We start from the raw sequence: 21,822 nt of genomic DNA, 5'->3' as shown, positions 1-21,822 counted from the left end.
TTTCAAAAATGCCCCTGGATGGCCAAGTATTAAAATACTCAGGGCTCCAAAGCTCTCACCTGTAGAGACAACAGGAGCCCTGTCACAGAGGAGGCTGAAGCAGAAACGCTGAGCTGGAAAGCCAGGCTGTCCCTGCACGGCCTCTGTTCTGCAGAGACCGCTGTCTGCACACTGCAGTAGTCCCCTGACTCCCCACTCTGTTCTTTGCATAGCTGCCCAGTTTCATGTAAGGTTCAGATTTTTCAAGATACACAAACAATGAACGTTTACGGCCCATGTGAGTAGTGCTGTGCCTTCCCCCAGCTCATCAAACTTTCTTTCCTGTAGAAACCAAGATTTCCATTTATGTCCTTGCTAAATCCAAAACCACTTCATTTGTTTTCCACCGTGTGGGAATCAGAGTTCTTAATTTCCTTAAGGTTTTGATTTGTCTGAAATGTTCAAGTATTATAGCAATAGTCAGAGAACCACAGATGTGCTAGCCATTTACCAGAGAAGCTTAAGAGTTTACTTCACTAATCAGAGGGACTGAAAAATAGATGTTATAGCTCGTCAACTAGATAGTGAGAAGTAGTTCTGTCATTTGCACAGGGACATGCAGGTGTTACAACCTCAGTATTATTTATAAAAATTGTAATTTCTATTCTTTAGAGTGACTTGTCCTATCAGCAGATGAATGCACTAAGCACAAAGCGTCTTCCTTAAAGCACAAGAAGAGAGCTACTACACTGATGCTGCATCTAGAAACACCTATAAGTTGCCTTTCCTCTCTGTAGTAAGTGTCCAGGCAGGCAAGGGAAGACTAGGCATGGGAAGTCTACGGAGAGCCATCCTGGCCACAGCCCAGCCCCTGACAGTGCTGGTGATTCGAGCGAGCTAGCGTCTTTGAGGCTGGCCAGAGACTGTATCGTTGGGCCCCAACTGGTGCCAGGCTGCTTTGCAAATGCGCTCTGCTTGGAATTGGGCTGTGGGTGTCAGCAGGAATGGATAGCAGGAGGGACTGTCATTTTGTTATTGAATAACTGAAAATCCAGTAAGGATAAATTGTGTTTATTATTTCTGTTCCTCCTCGTGCTTAAAGATTGATGATTTTGTGAGATAAAGAACATCATTTCATTTGAGAGATCATTTCATTAAGATCTCTAATACATTTTAAAACGTTGCAAAATAAGCCAGCTATAAAACAGGCTTGATCTGTTTAGACTGGAGGAGGATGTTTTCCCAAAATATACTGCAGAAGCGCTATAATATTGACGAAATGAAAATGCCTTCCAGATTGAAAATGGGGGCCGCTCATTTCAGGACTGCAGGAACTGCACCGCTACAGTTTGGCATAAACCCCTGCCCCCGACAGGGCTGTGAGCTGCTCAGCCCAGGAGACCTAGCAGCTATGGCAGGACAGTTAGGCGACAGATGAGGGACTACGGAGAGGCTGTCAGAAGGTTACAGGCTGCAGAGACAAGCTGGGAGCAGCCATCAACAGCCAGCCTGTCAGGCACTGACACACAGAGCGGAGGTGAGGACAGTCGCCTGGTGAAGAACACGAACCGTCGTGCTGGATCCTGTCGTAAGCTCCCGTTTGCTCCTCTCCCTTCTTTGAAGTAGAAATCCCTAATTCCATGGCTACCTTTATGACCTGAGATGGAAGCTGGTGAGAGCAGATGGGCTCTGCTGGTCAGCTCACCTGATTGCTTCTGCTGCTGTCCCCCAACTAGTGACCATAGAAGCTTCCAAGCCGTTTCTCCTCCCAAGTACTAAAGTAACACTAAGAAGGCTGAGGCCCACTCTGGCTGAGGCAGCTCTGAAATACTGACATGCTCGCCTGTCGGTTCACATCAGCAGTGTGTACACTACTGTATAGTAACCCTTAGCTTTGTTGTCTTGTAAGCCAGCCTCTCCAAAAAGACTGGTGATTCAAACATGAGGTAAAGTTTTCATTCGGCAAAAAGTGCAATATGTGTGGTACTTTTTTATTTTTGTTTATGGTCTCTTGTTATCCAGGTATCACTCTCTGCTTTGGGGGAAATGCATTAGTTCTGCAGTCTCCAGTTGGGCAAGTGTGTCTCAAGTATTTACATGCAACTGACATGCTGGTCCCTATAAGGCAAATAGAGGGTGTTAATGCAACAGGAAGACAACAGGTTGTGGGCTCCCATTCCTCTATTCCCAGGGAGCTACCTGACCAGTGCCAGCCCTCACCCTCCCCTGAGTGGGCCTTCCTGAGCTGCCTTCCTGCCACCTTGGGAACAAACCCCATGGGAAACAATGAGGACCCAGGAAGCGCCTTTGGGACTGATGTGAGGCATAGATGCTACTTTGAGCAAAGCCCTTTCTTTTGCTTTTTGTCCTAGGAAAAAGAAAGCCAGGGTCCTGCTGGCCTGTGATGGCGCATGCCTTTAATCCCAGCACTCGGGAGGCAGCGGCTGTAACATTAGAAAGCCAGGGTCTCCCTGTCTCAGAAATCAAGATCAGAAGTGCTTAAATCCTGAACTGGTGTCAGGGAGGTAGGACTTCAGCCTTTGCCTGCCACACCCCCTCCTAAGTTATATAATTGAGTCTTCACTGTTACAGGGCCCCTACCCCATACCCCCAGTCAACCCAGCCCGTGGAGCGACACCCTCTGCCTTGCCCCAGAACTCCAATCACTAGGGCACTCAGCAAGGACTCACCATAGGCCTCTCTACCTCTACCATTATACCTAAGGCAGGGATACTAAGACTGGGGAAAGGAGTGTGTTCTCAGCTGGAAAGTGACACAGGGATGAGCCAGACGCTGAAGGAACCCAGAAAGCAGCAGCTTCTAAGCAGGCTGGTCTAGGGCCCCAGGTGTGGCAGCAGCTCAGGACATGGGGACTCAGTAGGCTCTCCTTCCTCTGTGGGGTTCTTTAGCCTCTCAACAAGCCAGCTTAAAAATATGAGGACCAGTCTCTGCTGTGCATTACACTTTTACACTCACGTCAACAGTGACTTAGGCTCTCTACTGGTTTAAAGAAAATTCACAGTCAGGTGCCGTTTTCACATTCCTCCTCCTCTAGAAACAATATGTAGTGTCATTGGATGACACTGATCCCACTGGGCAGTTGCAGAGTCCCTGTGCCAGGGCTGACCTTTGCTGCGTTTGTACCCCTAAGCTGGGCTGCCTCTACTGCCTCCTCGGAAGCCACCTGAGCCGCTCGGTCTCTCTGTGCCTAGACATCAAAGGTAAAAACTGGAGAACAGGTAGTAAGTTGGAGTCACTGCCCAGGCAGGGATCTTTATCATTTTGTTGCTTCTGGAAATTTTTTACAGAACTTACCTTCAGAGTGATTTGTGGGAGACAAAAGCAGTATCATCAGGCTGTTTCAACACTGAACAAAAACACTTCATTGCTTACACACTTACACACACACACACACACACACACACACACACACACACACACACCTTCCCTGGCTGGGGGTCCCAGAGAAGTGAGAACCTCCATGGCTTTGCCACCTGCCCTCTGTGGCAAATGGAATGAGACAATGACCCTTAAAGGGTCCTTTTGGCCCTAAAGTCTCTGATCTCCCAACATCTTCTCAATTGTTTAGCCATTTTTACCCAGATACATCAGCCTAGTTGATTCTAGACGACTCCCAGCCTTCATAATTGCAGCCACATCTATGTCCACATTACACGTGAACAGATTTGGGTCATGTGGCTGCGTGGGTTGACAAACAAGAATATTGCCCAGCAGCGTAACCAAGGGTGGTTCCTACAGGGCCCGCCCTCTCTCTCCATCTTCACAGCAGCACACCAAGCACTTTTCACACGCTCTCCCACAACCCTCACATCAGTCCTCTGTGAAATTAGCAAGAGATATGCTCTGTGTTTCTCACAGCCGAGGAAAGCAGTGCTCTCAGAGGATACATGGCTTAGCTGAGGTCACAGCTCAGAAGTGGTAGCCGAGACAAGCACCTCTGTTGCCTGCCTTCTGGCTTTGCTCCTTGTTGGAGTCCTGTCCCACAGCCCTCCCCTTCAGTAGCACATCTTTTCATGAGCAGACAGCCATGTAAACAAGGCCCTGTCCAGATGGCTGCACCGTCCACCTGACAGCTGCCTGGGGTTAAATGCCCACTGCAGTTACCCAGGTGACTGCACTCGACAAGGAGGGGACACACAGACACCACAGATTGGCCATCTTGCTAGCCAATAAACCTCAGAAATTTAGGTTTGAATTAAGGAGGTTTGTTTATTCAAGGTTATGTAATCCGGTGCTTTTTCGGTATATATTGGAAGGACACACTCCTCCCTGATTGACAGAGGGCTTCCTTAGTCAACAGTCAACCCCAGAGAAGATGGCTGCCCAGAGAATTGTGAACTCAACCTTTATCCTAAAGGGATGGCATGTAGAACATTTCTTTCTTTCCTTTTTTCTTTCTTTCCTTTACTCCCTTCCTTCCTTTCTTCTTTTAAATGGTCTTTTGAAACATAGTCTCACTATGTAGCTCTGACTGCCCTAGAAGATCCTGGGTTACTCTGTAGACCAGGCTGGCCTGGAACTGGGAGATCTGCCTGCCTCTGCCTCCAAGTGCTGGAATTAAAGGTGTGTGGCACTACCACCCACACGTTTCTTTACAATTAAGTCCTGACAAGTAGGAAGGCTTATAAAACACTTTGAGGATTGCAAAATGGTAACACGCTTTGATGATGGCATGCTAGGTCTTTTCAGAACCAAAATGGGTGAGTAGGGGTAACTTTAAAAATAGAAATGCAAACAACACCCTCGTGGAGACCGTCATGTTCCATTAGCAAGTGCAGATATCTGATACCTGCATGCCCAGAGTTTGCTCACAAGAAAATTCAAGTGGTTAAATATTCCCAGTATCCATGGTTAAAAATAAGGCCTCTACCAGACTCTGTGAAGGAGAAAGCAGCAGAAGAAAAAGAGATAGGATGCTGGCTTGCCTTTGGGACTGCAGTGTTTAAGAATGAAAGTAAGTGGTAGAGATTACTTGCACTTTGTAGAAAGGTAAGGCCATTTGCTTATTGCAGAAAGGAAGGGAGTGGTCTTGCTGGATTCAGTTTGGTCTGTGAGTTACTTTCGATAACTTTAACCTGATTGTAGTTTTTTTTTCCTGTGTGCTTTTTAATTACTAAGAAAAAAATTGGTGACTTTGATAGCTTTGGTATTTTGAGTGCAAATCCTAATAGCTCCACTGTGGAAAATCAAAGTGTAACCTGCCACTCAGTGTTAGAAAATTGCCTAAAATGCAGTTTAATAAATGATCTTTGTACCAAATGGTAATTTAAGTGGAGTAATTTTCTGCAAGGAAAATGTTCTGTCTTTATGTTTCCAACCCTCCTGAATTAAAATAAAAAACACCTTGTTTTCTAAAAGCCTGGTAATGTGAATGTCAGACTAATGAGATTATAGGCAAGTCTCCACCTCATTGAGTACTGGGTAGAGTTTTCAAACTGGGGAAGGTAGCTGTGTTCTCTGAGCTCTGGTGCTCATTTCAAGCTACAGAAAGGACAGTAGATAGTATGTTCTCATTGACGTCAGCAGGGTAAATAATACCTCGCCCTGAATTGCCTGCCTACACGTCAGCCACTACAGATCACTGATGGAAACCCTGCTAACCACAGCCTGCATACAGATGGGCCCCTGGGCCTGGTTAGTGCTCCTTGATGGGAGTCTCAGGACAAAGCCCATCACTGCAGGTAGTCTGCACTAGGGCCTCTGCCACAGGAAGAGGAACCAAGACTAGCACACCGTGCTCTTGACAGCTCCCCCAGAACAAGTAACATAGAGGATGGGAAGGAAGGTACTCTAAACTGCCAGGAAGGCCAGCAGAGAACACTGCTACTTAGTGGCAGTGTCACCACCTCTCTGGGGACTGTAAAAGGGGGGAACCCCCCAACACACACCATGGACTTCTCACAGGGACAGGCATACCCTTTAAGATACAAGATACAACACTTTGCCCTCGGGGGTTTTAGAGAATTCCTTTGCCAAGCTGCTTTAGTATGTTCTAGACTTGTGGGGCCAGAGCCCAAGTAAAAGGGCAGGATCAAGTCCTGTTCTCTGGCAGTGACTACACTGAGATTTGGTTTCCATTACTTAAGCCATTCCCCTGTGCCAATATTATATAGAGCTGAAACAGCTCTGAGACTGAGGCAACCCTGGCGGCTGTGAGTGTACAGGCTTGGGAGCACAGACCCCCACTGTGCATGTGCACAGCTCTGCCCCTTGGAAGAGAATTCAATACAAGTTTCGTTTTTTTTTTTTTTCTCACTTTCAGTAACTGGTTTGCAAACTTTACCCTTGCCTGTTGAATCACTCTGTCATTGTAATGTTGTCATAGGCAACCACCCAGGCCTCCCCTAAGTCTAAAGACACCCTTCACTTCCATGGCAAGCACAAGGGCCTTATGAAGAACAGAGAATAGGCCATAGAGGCCAGAGCACTAGCCTGTGGCCTCTGCTTGGCCAGCTCGGGGACACAACAGACCAGCAGTAATCACATTCCCAAAACCGACAGTCAGCCTGTGGCCAGGTAGGAACAAACTGGCTTCGTTCCTGGGAGCTGCCCTCTCCTTCCTTCCTCAGTCCTTCCATGTGCAGAGAAATCTTTGGGCTCTTCCCCAGAAAACTCCCCTACAGAGACAGTCTTCAGGGGGACGATGGGTTGAGGATCTAAAGGTTCACCCTGGACAGGTGGGAAACCCCTTACTCCTTCTAAAGATTCTGACAGTGACACTTTTGCCTGAGGGGTGCTCACACCTCCAAAGTGGGCTCAGGAAAGAAGCCCCGGCTCAGCCTGCAGTTCTCAGGGGCAAGGCTGAGCTTCGTGAACTAAAGCTATTTGCCAATGGTGGTGGTGTTATTCAGCTTTTTCAGTGCATGAAATAATGGCTTTCGTTATGACATCTTGACACCTACATATCCAGCTCTTGCTCATATTCACCCTGTTGCCATCGCCCATAATGTATGGACCACTTCATGGACTTGCATGCCATCCTTGCTAGGGCCATGCTAATCTCCCTGTATTGTTCCGTAATGTATGGACCACTTCATGGACTTGCATGCCATCCTTGCTAGGGCCATGCTAATCTCCCTGTAATGTTCCGTAATGTATGGACCACTTCATGGACTTGCATGCCATCCTTGCTAGGGCCATGCTAATCTCCCTGTATTGTTCCAGTGTTATCAGTGTGCTGCCTGAGCAAGCACTGTGCTACATAGGGAATCGCACACAGACCACAGTTGCTCTGCTTGGGCTCATTCAAGCATGGCTCTACCCTTTCACTTTGGCTCCAGCCACAAATTTCAAAGGCTGAACAGCTCTTGAGCAATGGAATACTGTACATAGATTACTTCAGACAATGTCCAATGAGAGGAGTGGATGGACCTTCACCTCAGACGTGGAGTTGTCATCAGTGACACACCGGTCAGCATCCAGGCACAAAGCTTGGGAACACACATCAGTGGGGTAGAGGTTAGACAGTGTCCTGAGGAGTCTGCTCAATTCCTCTACATGTATAGTTACAGTCAGGGGCTCACCTCCCTCCCTCCCCCCCTTTATATGTGTGTCTATGGGCTTTCCCAGGATTGCTGGACTGCTTGGCAACCAGGGGGTAAACACACACACACACACACACACACACACACACACACACACACACACAAAGAGGAGGAGCAACAACTTTGCAGAAAAGCAGACTGCCCTGGAGCCAAGTTCCTAACACTGGCTGGGCAGAACATTCAGAAAATCCAAAGCCCAGAGAAAATGAGGCAGTTGGGTATTGAATCTCTTGATGAGCTGAGTCACTCCCTCCACAGATAGGCTTCAAAGGCTTCTTACTCCATTTTCCTCCTCATTCCCCAAAGATGGGTTAATGAAGCCTGAGTTGCCTAAGAGAGGGCCTGACTGAGAACTCTGACCCCAAGACTGCCCACCAAGCTGATGAACTAAGATACAACTGAACTGAGAAGATGACAAAGCCTTTCCACAGAGCATGTCATGCAAGGGACCCAGTTTACAGTCCTGCCTGTGTCTAGCCTGAGACCCACTGTAACTGCCTTAGGTCACTGCAGAAACCCAAAAGTGTAGTCATCAAAGTGAGGGCCAAAGGACAGGCAAACAGTTGGGAGGGTTCCAGGAAATGAAGGGCCAGTACAGAGCAAGGCTTGGGAAACAGGCTGGCTCCCCAGTCCCACCCAGGGGGTAGTCAGACAGGCACTGCAGGTAGGTGGTACCACCCCTTACTGCAGCATACGAGCAGCAAAAAATCTGGACTGAGTAACTCCCAGCCCTGCCACTAACTTAAACAGATTACTAAAGACTCTGTCCCCAACTTTGATGGGAACACAGCCTGACTCTGCACTGTCCTCTAATATGAAGCATTAAGGGTCTACCAACTGCCCTTGACAGCTTGTCACAATACTCCTCTGTGTTGCTTTAAGTAGTCTGCAAGACACCTCGGTAGGAAGTGGTGATACAGTTGCCTGGGAATTCTCTCCTCACAGAAAGGTGATTAACAGTTCTGGGATTTTGGAGTTTTTAATGAGTTCTGAGCAGCACTGGTCCTGAGTACCACAGTGTAAGACCGTCCCAGGGAATCTGATGGTTCATCTCTACTGTCAACAAGACTGGATTTGGAACCACCTAGGAGACACTCCCGGTCTATCTGTGAGGACATTTCCAGAAATGTCTAACTCTGGAGGGAAGAACCACCCTGAATGTGGGTGACCATACCATAGGCTGGTGTCTTGAACTGAATAAAAAGAAAGAAGAGGAAGCCAGCAGGCTGTCAGCTTTCATCTGATCTGACTGCAGACACCATGTGACAAGCTGCCATGCCTTACCCACCACAGAGTGTCCCCTCAAGCTGTGAGCCAATCTAAACCCTTAGGTTGCTTTGTCACAGTAAGAAAAGTCAGTAACACATCTAAGCGGCCTTTTCCTCCCCAACTTCGAAGCTAATTAAACTCATGGGTGGAGAGAAGGCTAGAAGGCCTGGGGAAGTCTTTCCTTACACAGACAGCTCCTCCGTCCTCAGGGAGTCTCAGGAGACCAGAACCTATGGACCTGCTCCAGCTGACCTGAGACATCCATTCCCTTCTATCCTTACTTCCGCCCTGTGGTAGGACCCAGTTCCCTTGGCTCTAGGGGTGATCAAACACCCCTGGGCTTTCGTGTATAGCAGTCTAGAATGGACTTGGGCCTCCTGGAGCCCAGTCTTTCTGGGTTCAAGACTAATCTTTTGGCCAAGAAGTTGGGCTCTTGAACCACCTACTCTTCAAACATGCACAGCTGGGCTCCTTGGAGTTGTCCTTAATCCCCAGACAGCCATATATGCCCCTCAGTCTGGGGAATAAACCAGCTGCCTAGCAGAGCACCCTCATCTCAGGCCAGCCAGAACATCCTAGGTCACCAGCAAGTGCTGGCTTAGTTCCCAGAAGAGACAGATGCCAGGAGGCACAAGCCAGAGACCGAGAAGGAGAACAGGCGAAACATCAATAAAAAACCAGCAGTAGAACCAAGGGTAGGGGAAGCCAGGGACAGGGAAGGTGAGCACTGAGCCTCCGTGCAGGGACAGAACAGACTCTCCAGGCAGAGAGAAAAGGAAGAGGAGGGTGGACTGTCAGCCCAGTGTCTGCACCTATTATTTATGGGTGTCTCACTTGATCTGAGTCTCCAGACCTGGGCTCAGTGAGGAGACTGAATGTCCCTCACAGCTGCTCATTCCTGCAACAACAAAACTGACATCACTGTTGTCAGGGAAATGGTGTTTTGATTAAAATCATGTGACAGCTACTTCATGATTCAATAAACAAATCTGCTGTTAACCCTCGCCTGACAAGCTCACCAGAAGCTGTGGTCAGAGAGCAACCTCTGCCTGGGAGGGAGTGACTATGGCAGCCTGGAGGTAGCAGAGTATGAGAAGTGGTCCAAGCTGTTCCCTGGCAGGTCCTGCGTGAGGAACATGAGTCACCAAATATACAAAGGACCATGCAAATTCAAGAGCCTCTCCAAGCACCGAGGCAACACCCACACTTCACCAGGAGGAACCCTGGGCTGCTGTCTCGTACCAAGCGCACTCCCTCGGGGCTCTGCGGCCAGTCAAGAGCTCAGTTCCCAGAGTCCTCCACACCCGATACTCTCCCTGTGAGGACAATCAGTGAGCTGGCCATGCAACACAGAAAGGGGTTAAGAACAATTTCTGGTTTGCAACTGGATGACTTCCTGGATCATTCACTTGGCTGTGGGCCTCTGACATGAAAAACTCTGCCTGGCAACACGTTCCTTTCTTTCCATTTCACCCCTAGGGCATTTGCTTTAAGTGAAACAAAAGCAAGGAAGGCTCCCAGAGTCACAGAGAAGGGGACTTTTGTGAGTAAAATGAACCTGCAGCCTCAGGGACTTGGCACAGCTGGCTTCTAAGGAAGGTTCCCAGCCACCTGCTGTGTCCACGGTAAACATGTACTGGTCAGCCAGCGAGGTCCCGAAGTAATGGAGGCTCAAGGAATGACAGCTAGTGCTGCTGTTCTCAGCTGGAGAGCCTTCCTCAGAGGGTCAAGTCAGCTGCAGGGGTGCCTCGTGTGGTCAGGGCTCAGGTATTCACCATGGGTTCACTGGCAGGACCACATAGTCCTGAGTATAATGGAAACAACTCCATTTCCAATTAATAAGTGTGTGACCAGGTGGTGGTGGCGCACGCCTTTAATCGAGCACTTGTGAGGCAGAGGCAGGCAGATTTCTGTGAGTTCAGACCAGCCTGGCCTACAAGAGCTAGTTCGAGGACAGGCTCCAAAGCAATACAGAGAAACCCTGTCTCAAAAAAACAACACAAACAAACAAAAACACAACAGTGTGGCCTAGGCCCCTAGGAATCACTGTTCTTACTACCCGAGGCCGGTCTCTTCACTCAGTGAAGTTCTACAGAGGAGACAAAGGGGCACGAAGGGTTGGCAGCTCGGGCATCTGCCAGGACACAGGCTTTGTAAGCTGCAGTCAGCCCCCACTTTCTCCCCACCATGCAGCATGGGAACACCCCTGGGGCTTCACAAACCAGAGACAGCTGGAAAAGTCCGGAGGGGACAACAGTGTGCAGGGACACAGAAGAGCGAGTGCTCAGCGCAGGAAAGACAGGATGGCCTTCATTTACATAAAGTCAGGTGACTTAAAGTCAACCTTTTTATCAGTGGGTGAACCATACAAATTCACTGGAGAGGGTGTGACAGCACCCACTTACAGTCACTGTAGCCAGTCTGACGTCAGCGCTAGGTAGCCCAGGCTCTCCACTCCTAAATATGGTCTGAGTCATAACCACCCTTCTCCCCCTGGCCACAGCTAGAACCCTGATGACTGCTGAATTGAATCTCTGCCTCCCTTCTCCATGTCGTTGTAGGGGACAAAATAAGCTTGTAAAACATCCAGGAAAACGTCAAGCATGAACTCTTGAATAGAAATCACTCCCTAAGTAGAACCATGCCAATAACTTTCCAGCCTGTGTGGAAAGTATACCAGCTCTTCCAGTTTACCCTTTTGTGGTGAGGGCATTGTCTCAAACAGAGGAAGAGTCTAACAACCTCACACCACAGGACTGACTGAGATCTGAACAAGACCACCCCTTCACAAAGGCAGTAAAACAGCAATGCTTTAAAATACTCTCCTACCCCCTAAAGAGGCTGCCTCTCCCGACAGTGTGGTGCTCACCTTGCTGTGTGATTCCCTACAGCAGCAGTAAGCTCTACTGGCTACCCTCTGCCCAGAAAGAACAGGGCTCTGGCCCCAAGTGTCAGGGGCACTTACCTTCCCAGTGTTCTCTCCAGGCACTCGGGGTCTCAGGAAGAGATTCTTGTCAACCCCAGGGATGCTTGGCTCTTCACTGTCCTTCACGGGAAAATCTAGCTTCCTCAGCCTTTGTGCCACCGCTAAGGATACAGACAGCAATGCTGTGACTGTCCCTGACCAGGGCCTGTCCCCCCAAGCCCACCTGTGCTTCCCAGCCACGATGTCCTCAGCGGCCCTGGCACCCTGGTGGCCTAGGAGCGTACAAGATTCTGAGCAGCTGTGCAGAGAAAGCCAACCCTCGCCAGTAGGCTACCTAAGGTGCCTTTGAGCTCAGGGCACCTACACACACTGGATCTAACTGGGGGCTCCCCCACATCTTGGTCATGGGTAGCCTGGAGGGCCCTCATAAACAAAAGCCCTAGCTCCTTTCAGAACTGATCACAGCAGTTTAGGACAACTCCAAAGAAAGAAATGACTTGGCTTTTCTTCCCAGTAAGTAATTATGCTCTCTTCATCCTCAAAAGATTTCCATCTTCACTGAACATGATGTCATTTCCTGGAAACAGCAGGCCCATGGAGGCAAACAGGAACAGCAAGGCTAGACTAGGCACAGAGGCCTGGAGACTTGTGAAGGGTTCGGAGGGACAAGCAAGATGGAGCTAGAAGGGGGAACGGGGAGAAAGCGCGGCAACCACAGCACCCGTTTACGAAAAGCACCAGGGGGCAATAAATGAAAAAGAGCACCCAGGCTGAGGGGAGGCTAATCACCAGTGTAATGGACCCAAGGACTTCTGTAGGGGATGCCAGGCTTTTGACTCAGGGACACAGCAGTGGTCTTCCTGAGTGTTCCGCAAGCGTACTGGACATTTAGCAAGACACCTCAGTCAGGCTATCTCTTGAATAAGGACAAGTCCTCCAGCAAACACACTCCCCCACCCCCATGCCCACAGCACCACAGTCAAGCTTGGTATTTCCATGAACTGAAGATTGTCCTTTATTTTGACAGGGCTTCATTCAAAAATCACACATTAAGCCGTTTGTCCTTATGAAACATAATCCATCGTTGGGCTCCTATCTCATTATTAGCACATTAGACACACAAGTTCTAATACTTTAAGCTCGTGATGGGAAAACCCCAAATAATCTATAGAAGAAAATCACTAAAAACTCCACTATCAATGGGGCACTTGTATTGACATAAGGAGTATGTGTTAGTTTTGGCTTCACTTTTCTAACAAGCTGAACAACTGTCATAAACTGTCCAGATGTTAAACAGCAACAATATATGTTCAAGACGAGACAGTTCCAAAAGAATGACTCCTCAAGCTGGGCAAAATAGCATGCCTTTCATCCCATGCACTGAGGAGGCAGAGGTAGGACCAACCTGGTCTACATAGAGAGTTCCATGACAGTCAGAGCTATAGAGAGACAGCTTTGTCTCAAAAAGGAAGACAAAAATCCCTGAGGCCAGGGACTGGCCTAGGCCAGAGGCTCTTACTTCCTGGGAGCAAAGAATTACGGAGTGAGACAGTCTGGTGACTTTGTTCAACACATCAGAGGGCAGACTTTAGAAATCACTCAGGGAACGCGTTTTTAATAAGCACCAACAGTATATACCAGACACGGGTCTAGGCAATAGTGATACAACACAAGACAAAACACACCCAGCCAGCATCACAGAGCTCCTGGAGAAAAAAAACCAGTATATAAAGGAAAATCGCCAAATTTAAGCTGAAGAACAGTTGCTATACAGGGTAACACAAAGATGTTCACCGTGTATATTAGAAAGAATAGTGAAGCCTCTAATGGCCACCCAAAAACAGATCCTGCATGCTACGTGACTTTTTTGAGAAGACAAGAGTCCGCTGTCTCCCTTCAGTAGTCTTTGGCAGAGGTGAATGGCATTAGGTAGCAGGCCAGGGGATGCTTTACAAGCAAGTGACTGTGGTATGCAGCATTTTCAACCAAAGGCGAAGAAGCAACTATCCCAAATATGTACATCTGTTTCCAAAATCAAGACAATAATCTCTCAAATGTAAAACCCTGCAGATGATGACCTCCCCCCAAAAAAGAATGTTTACAGCATAGTAATTTAAGGCACTAAGATGAGAATCTTTTTGCTTAGGAAAATATTCAAACCTTTGCCCCAGAACACATAAAATGGGAACTTACTACACAGTAACCCAGCAGTTCAAATAACAGGCACACGATCTCTGATAGAAATTTTCTGTTCTGTTTTTCTAAGGTATGATAAACTTGAAAGGATATACACAAACTTGGTTTTATGTAACTTATGTTTAATGTACAAAGTTTTGTAGGTATCTTTGGGCCTTCACAAAATGCAACAGGGCTTGTTATATCTAAAAGAGTTTGTAAGTAAAATCAACAATTCAGAAACCAAAATAGAAACACCAAACTACATGGTGACATGCACTGAGAAAAAACAGGCTGCAGTGAAACCTCATTAACTAAGTCCACGGAGACAAGGAGTCTATTAGATGAGAATCATTTAAATTACCCGGAAGAGTCATCAGAAAGGTGGGGCCTGTCGAGCTGCTCACGGAAAGCGTGGGTTGTAACTGAACGGGGTGATTGGTAATCAGCATGCCCACTGATGAGCAGGTGCTCTCGAAAATCAGCGTCAAGCAGCCTTCCATAAACAGTTTGCGTCAGCAAACCCTTCAGCTTTGCCTACTACCTTAAATTTCAGGACACATTAATGAAGTTTTAGTGCAAAGGTAGAAAAATGTTCCAGCATCACTGACACCACAAGAAAACACTGAGCAGCAAAACTTCAGTTTGGTACTGTGCAGTGTAGCAACGGCAAGATGCTAACATCGCTGGAAGCAGAACCTGGGACAGTGGTTCCTACACTTACTTGAAACACAAAACTTCACAACGAAACAGTAGAACCACAGCTTAACAGGAGGCACTAGAGTTTCTTAGGAGTTTTGAAGGCAGTCACAGTGCTGAGCCGTTGAAATTGATACCTTTCAACATCACACATTAGCAGCAAGATACACCCACTCCAGGCTTCTGCATGACATGATTACAGTCAAAACTGAGCAGATGAAAACCAGAACAACCAATACATTAACCTTTCGTATCTCCTTTGCGTGAGATACTGATGCAGACCATCGTAACCAGAAAGATGTGGCTTTCACTACAGTCAAATCTCAGTATTATCTCCCAAGTAGATAATTACAAATTTTTCTAAACCATTTACTTTTAACATTGGAAAGCTACAGGCATAGAGACACCTGTAAACAGTAAGAGAATCACTCCACTCCATGTCGGGGTCCAAATCCATCCAGGCTCTGTCTGGAATCTTATGTGGCTGGGGCCTGATTCAAAAGGGAGGAGGCAGAAGCCTCAGGGGTGCTGGAAGAAACCCCTGGGAGACACTCAAGGGGGGACTGCAAGGGAGTATCAGCAACTGGTCAGTAAGAAGGGCTTTCAACTTATCCCGACAGAGACATCAAATCAGTCTCAGTTCATGTTTACATAGGATCAAGTCACTGAAATCTGATTTCTTCTAAGTTGTTGCCATTTGCTTGGATGAGGTCTTGAAGGGTTCCATTTTTCTCCACCCAGTGTAAGAACACATTGACTAGAGATCTGTGATAAGAATTTAGTAAAGGCTTTTCCCTCCTGTTCCTCTTTATGCCAAGGCAAGAACTGGAAAATTCCAAACAAAATCATGTTAGTGGTACAGAAAGTACATGAGTGATTGCTATGTGAACATTCAGTACGACAGAAGCACGAGCCTGAGCGCTCACTGCGGCCCTGTACTCCATCGGGCTGACTGGAAGACTTACTCGAGTTCAAACCAAAGCTGCTCTTGCCAGTAAGAATCAGCATCCTACACGTGGAACTGGGAAAATGGCCTGCTCACGTGGAGAACCGTGAGCCAAGACATTTCTTTATTGTAAACAGGGTCTCACAGTGTAGCCCAGCTCCTCTACCGTGAGGTGCTCCTGCCTCAGTCTCCCAAGTGCTGGAATTACAAGTGTGTGCTTCCACGCCCAGCAAGGATTGGGAAACCCCTAAGCACACGGGCCCAGCATGCAGGAGCTTGACACCCTCCGCCTCCCCTCATGCCCACCGCACTGCATTTCCCACTGCTCACACGGAAGAGGAAAACTCCCACCAACCAACGTCTAGCAGGAAACAAAATGCATACCACTTATGGCTTCCTGAGCGAAATACTTGACATCCATGTCTTCGTCCTGACCCAGCTTCTGCAGCACTGGTCTCACTTCCCCCTGCAAGGCACTGAAATTCAGGAGTAACTGAAAAGATGGCTGCCGGGACACACAAGTCCGCATGACACAACCTGCTGTGCAACTTTCTAATTTAAACTGAAAATCCTTTTAAATACAAACATGGCAAGTACATCAAATAACTTCTAAAGACGTTCCTGGTGAAATTTGCCTTGGGGCAGTGCTCTCTATATATACCCAGAGCATAAATGTAAAAGTCAAACCGGACAGTCTCAAAGCCTAGGGCTGAATTCTTTTCTTTTCTCTGAATAAGCCCAGATTCTAGGTAAAGTAAAAGAGAAACCCTGGGCTTATTTTAGCTATTGTCCTCCCCGCCCCCACCCATGAGGAGATGCTTTCACGCCGAGAGCAACACTAGATCTTACTTGGTGTCTAGAATTGGTCCAATTTTCTGTAGTGACTTAGCCACGTTGAAACGGACATTTGCTACTTGGTCCCCTGCCATTTTCAACACGATGGGCAACATTTGCTTAGTGGTTATTTCCTGACCACAGGCTTCAGACAGTGCCTAGAAAAATAAATAAGATGGCACATTTAAAACTTTCTTAATACTCCCCAAATCTAGAGAAACAAACTAATATATTAATATACTAATATAGGGAAGGTAATTGACCAACAGAAAAATGCTTCCTACTTGAGCATCTAAGGGGCATGAGGTGACTCAGGAGATGAAATACTGCATTTCATCTTCCTATGTGTGGGTTCATGAGGAGGGGAATGATGGTGTGATCAGACTCGCCACCAACGGCAACTGGAATTACAAAAGTTGTGAGCTGCCTCACATGGGTGCTTGAGACTGAAACTTGGGTCCTTTGGGTGAACAGGGGGCCCTCCTGTCCACTGAGTCATCTCTCCAGCTCCAAATTTTCAAATAAACATTTTCTCTATTCTAATTACCCAAATTTATCAGTACACGAAATGCACCTCAGAACTACAGAAGGTAGTTCACTCAGAACTTAGAAATATCCCAAGAATGATTTCATGCCTGAGCTTAGCAATAACACTGTGTCATACTTACATTGATGCAGAACAAAGTGGTCATTCTGTGCAAGTAATTAGGGTCATTCGCCATCACTAGCACTCTAGGGACGATGGTATTCTGGGCCCACTCGGTACCAAACTTCTGGACCAACTTCATGAGGTTGTTGGTGGCAGCTTCCCGAATGGCATAGACTGCGGGAAAGCCCAAGAGACCATCTTTACACACAACCACAGCGTCAAAACATACTCTTCTAACCTAACATCATACTTACTGATAACCATGGTGAAGCAAAGCCATTGCAGTTTAAAACATTCATGTCCAAGGATAAGCACCCATGCTTTTTTCCTAGCTACTGATTTTAACAAATACTTAAAATGATTGTTCTTCCTACAGTGCCACTAACACAGGGTTCTACTGCCAAAGTAACCAGAGACTGAGCCTTCACCAAGACTCAACTACACTGAACTCTACTTGGCCAAATGCCTACTATGTTCCTGGCACCTCTCACTTCTGTTTTCAGAAGAATGCAAGCCTTTCTCAAATTCTGCCAGTTTTCACTCTTTGTTTTGTTCGTGAGTCTCTTTCCCCTCTGTTCAGACTGATCTAGAAGGAATTCTGTCTATTCTCACTCACTATGATTTGGTATACATATATTTTTACTAAATGTAAAGGATACCCCCACTGCTCAAAAAAGCAAAACCTAGAACTTTGTTTAACTCCCTTCTCACTGGGCCTTCCCTTTGGGTCAACACTACCACAGGTGTCATGAATCTCCTTGCAGAATAAAAAAAAAAGCCTGTCTTAATCCAGAAGGCCAGCTTTCAAAGAAAACAATAAAAAGATCTTCTGGGAATGTCACTCACATTAATATTTACCAAAAATAAACTGTTTTAAGTAAATAATTTCTTGGACCGGGAGATGGCTCTTCCAGAGGACTAGAGTTCAGTTCCAGCACCTAAGCCAAGGAGCTCACAACTGCCTGCAACCCCAGCTCCAGCTCAGGATCTCATGTCCTCTCTGGCCTCTTAGAGAACCTACAAGTACATGCTAAAGCTCACATACAGACACACACATGTACATAATTTAAAAGTAAAAAAATTTAAAGCGCCTTTCCTATGATTTGTAAATGATCATTTACAAATGGTCATAAAAACTGAACTTCTGATAAAAAGAAATGTCTTTACAACACTCTGAAAAGCATGAGCTGTATCCATACATATGTCCTGTCGCACACAGCTCCACACCCTTCTTTTTCCACTTAGACATATGAGACCAATTGGCTTTTAACAAAACCACCTACAAATGTAAGCAGACACAAATGTTCTTATTCTTTCCCTAGTCGCAAGTACCCACAGATAGACGCACTCAATACATAAAGTACACACGGTACACCGGGGAACCAATCAGGGTGCTTACCATATCCATAAAACATGGACCCAAAGCTCATGAGGCATACCACATGAGAACTGAAGGCACTCACTGGAGTGGGGCTCAGGCCACACTGAAGCTGCCAAGTCTAGGACCTGACACTGAGAGCCCCTCCCCAATCCGCTGCCAGGGAAAGAAAGGGACGTGTGCACACACTGCCCTGAGGTGCCACCAGAAAGGCACCTGCTGAGTCCTGTCCAGGAAGACCTTCCCTGAGCTCATGTCTTCCAGCCCAGCAGCAGCAGGCAGAGGAAAGCCTTCCTCTCACCGAATCCAAGTCCTGGCTCTGTCCTAGAGCATAGACACGCCCCCAACTCCTACTGTATCTTTGCACATCACCTCAGAAAGCCCGAGCAGCCGTCTTTTCCCAATCTGTCCAGCCTGGACTACGGTTACTGAGGACACCAATGGCACAGGTCAGCTGCAAGCCCAGGCACTAAAGGACGTGCACATGTAAGAGTCTGAAGCCCACAGGGGCAGGAGGAGGAGGAGGGCAGCGAGGTTGCTCAGCACAGCACAGAAAATACATTTAAACAGAGTAACAGGAAGTACAAATGTCAAATCTATAGGCAGGGCGGGCATGGTGGTACCTGCCTTTACTCCCGGCACTCAGTAGACAGAGGCAGGACAGCAGGGCTACACAGTGAGAAATAGTAAAATGTCTGTGGTCAGAGAAAGCTAGAACTTCAACAACTCCTCCTCAGCACTATGCAGTCAAGGCAGAGCATGCTCTGCAGAACTTCTCTCTAAATGGCCATGCGTGAACCTCAGACACATGTAAACACCACAGACTTGTGAGAACATCACAGACCCATGCAAAAGCCTGAACTTCCATAATATCTGTCTTTAACTTGTCTACTCACCATGATCCACAAGCCAGGCCATACACAAAGAATTCAGCTTTTCATCAAAAAACTCCACACCCTACGGATACAGAAGATTCCATTAATAAACATTTCCAAAGTTAGGACAAGATGCTCTATTTACATTGTACAATAATTACCTAAAAGCTAAAGACACACTCCCACACAAGCTGAACCACAAAAACCATAAAAATAATGCCATAGAATTTACAAACTATGAAACTCTCTTCCCAGGTAGAAAGAAAACCAAGCAGGAGTGAGTGGCATGAGCCCTGATTGGGGGGGGGGGGGCAGGACCGAGCCCCACTTAAGACCGAGAAGAGCAGAGAGGGCAAAACAAAAAGCCTGCCAAGCAAAGCCAGAAGCCATGGGAAAACGAATTACTCAGAAAAATGGCTGCTGGGAGGCTTGGTAAAAACCACCTCTCCTTTTTGGTTAATAGCAAGTCCTTGAGAATGAGGTAGTGACACCGAGGTGTCCCCAGCAGAAGACAGCATTGCTAGGGCATGGCAGAAAGCAGCAGAGAGAAAAAGCAGGCACCACGTGTACAGGGCAAAGGGTAAGGTGACAGGTGGCCACCCTGACTCTCCAGCCTGCTGGTCACCTCACACAGGCTGGGGACTAGCCCTAGACCTCTAGCCACAGGACATACACAGCACACACAGATGTTTCATGAGGCACACGTTCCTGGTGCCTTCCTTCTGAAGTCATTATGCTGACTCTTCTGGTTCAAGTCTAAGAAATTCCTGACAGTGACAATGTGTTTTAAATAAAGATCATGACCAAGGGTCCTGTCTTTACACTGGCCGGCACATCGTCTATACCATCAGCTCTCAGACTCCTTTATTCCAGGTTGAGGGTTTTCCTTTAATCTCCTTCAGATAGTCTGCCGTTTAACTTTGTACTTACTCATCAAGGCCTATCAACCAGGCTGGATAGTCTTAAGAGAATTTTAGAAATTGACTAACTTTTTAAAAAAGCTTACACATAAAGAAAAATTAAGAATGTGTAAGCTGAGGTGGGAGAGATGGCTCAGCCATTAAAAGCGCTCGAGACTCTGTAGAAGGCCCAAGTTTGGTTCCTAGCACCCACATGGCAGCTCACAACTCTCTGTAACGCAATTCTAGAGTATCCAATTTCATCTTCTGGCCCCCACAGGTACCAGGTATGCATACGCTTTATATACATGTGCAAGAAAAACACACGCACATAAAAATAAGTCAATCAAGGATGGTAAAACACATCTGTCCATAACGACACATGTCACCCCAGCCAGAAAGGTGTAAACCAGCCAAGACACCATCTGTCTTATTTCCACGGCTCTGTATATCGCTAGAGGCCCTTAGACACTGCCCTGAATATCACTGGAGGCCCTTGGACACTGCCCTGAATATCACTGGAGGTCCTTGGACACTGCCCTGAATATCACTGGAGGTCCTTGGACACTGCTCTGAGTATCACTGGTGGCCCTTGGACACTGCCCTGAATATCACTGGCAGCCCTCGGAGACTTTCCAGGTTTGGTGAAGTTAAGGCTCAAAGAAATAGTACATATAATCCACTTCCTTCCAGACAGCTGTTTCAGTGCCACAAACCCCATTATTAGCCACTGCTGCTTTCCACTCTAGACAGTGAGACAGATGGCTAAAGAACAGAGAATGACCCTCAACATTTGGAAGTGATGGTGGAGAAGCATGACAAGATGTCTTCACTTGACACATAGATCTTTGGCATTCACTTTGAGGAACAAAATGCAATGCCATGGCCATCTACAAGATTCATGCCCATAACACCAAAGTTAGCAATACAATGCAGTGGTCAAGAACATATGAACCACATATGTTGTGAGCTGAAAGGAAGAGAGACAAGCCTTGGGGGTAGGGACAACAGAGTATAGTAATATCAGCAGTTATCTGATGTTATGAGCATTCTTACAAACCACACAGGTCAGCCGGGCGTTGGTGGCGCACGCCTTTAATCCCAGCACTCAGGAGGCAGAGACAGGCGGATCTCTGAGTTTGAGACCAGTCTGGTCTACAGAGTGTGTTCCAAAACAATAGAGAAACCCTGTCTCGAAAAACCAAAAAACAAAACAAACAAAAAAATCACACAGGTCTCCTTCCTTCATCCAACTAGTAAGAAATGCCAAGGGTCTAATTAATAACATGCACTACATACCGTAGCCACTGGAAATGAAAAACCACACAGCTCCTGTGTTAAGAACAATCGCTTGTCCACCTCCCCAGCCACACATTTAAGAACCCTTCAAGCCCTTAAGACTCTAGGGGCTACCATGGGGTGAGGGCTATCAAGCTTCCCACTGACTACCTACTGAGAAAGAAAGGGAAGCATATGGCTATAAAGTCCAGCTTTGAAATTTTAAATCAGTCATAATGATTAGAATAAAATGAAAAATGAAATCCAAAGAGTAGCAGACAGTGTGATAACAGGACTTTATCAAAAACACTTTGTGTGGTGGATCCTCAACTTATGTCATCAGGAAAATG

The 21,822-nt window shown here is 47.0% G+C and overlaps 2 protein-coding genes and 1 non-coding gene across 14 annotated transcripts in view; 1 reads left to right on the top strand and 2 right to left on the bottom strand.

The window, feature by feature from the left end:
- The window catches only part of Sik2 (salt inducible kinase 2), a 102,678-nt gene extending 97,321 nt beyond the window's left edge, over positions 1-5,357 (top strand). For 3 of the 4 annotated variants that reach the window (XM_040729953.1, XM_040729952.1, XM_040729956.1), the window contains one exon: positions 1,276-5,357. In XM_040729953.1, the coding sequence (XP_040585887.1) occupies positions 1,276-1,417 (142 nt within the window). In that variant the 3' untranslated portion in view covers positions 1,418-5,357. Of the gene's footprint in view, positions 1-651 lie in introns of all 4 variants that reach the window. The other variant, XM_040729954.1, reaches the window with a different exon arrangement.
- Positions 1,957-21,822, bottom strand: part of Ppp2r1b (protein phosphatase 2 scaffold subunit Abeta) — a 33,558-nt gene continuing 13,692 nt past the window's right edge. The window contains exons 11-17 of one of the 9 annotated variants that reach the window (XM_040729959.1): positions 19,317-19,377; positions 17,062-17,216; positions 16,409-16,551; positions 15,944-16,035; positions 11,779-11,900; positions 3,107-3,207; positions 1,957-2,097 (exon numbers count right to left, since the gene is read on the bottom strand). In XM_040729959.1, the coding sequence (XP_040585893.1) occupies positions 3,142-3,207; positions 11,779-11,900; positions 15,944-16,035; positions 16,409-16,551; positions 17,062-17,216; positions 19,317-19,377 (639 nt within the window). In that variant the 3' untranslated portion in view covers positions 1,957-2,097; positions 3,107-3,141. Of the gene's footprint in view, positions 3,208-11,778; positions 11,901-12,730; positions 15,439-15,943; positions 16,036-16,408; positions 16,552-17,061; positions 17,217-19,316; positions 19,378-21,822 lie in introns of those variants that run through there. The other 8 variants (XM_040729958.1, XM_013112912.3, XM_040729957.1 and 5 more) reach the window with 8 other exon arrangements.
- Positions 7,091-7,192, bottom strand: LOC121133585. The gene has a single exon (XR_005870468.1). It is a non-coding gene; the product is annotated as a U6 spliceosomal RNA (small nuclear RNA).

The sequence above is a fragment of the Mesocricetus auratus genome, unplaced genomic scaffold (assembly GCF_017639785.1).
Source record: "Mesocricetus auratus isolate SY011 unplaced genomic scaffold, BCM_Maur_2.0 Super-Scaffold_100022, whole genome shotgun sequence".
Taxonomy (NCBI): Eukaryota; Metazoa; Chordata; class Mammalia; order Rodentia; family Cricetidae; genus Mesocricetus; species Mesocricetus auratus.
The sequence above is the reverse complement of the archived record's forward strand: the minus strand, read 5'-3'. Positions and strand labels throughout refer to the sequence as shown.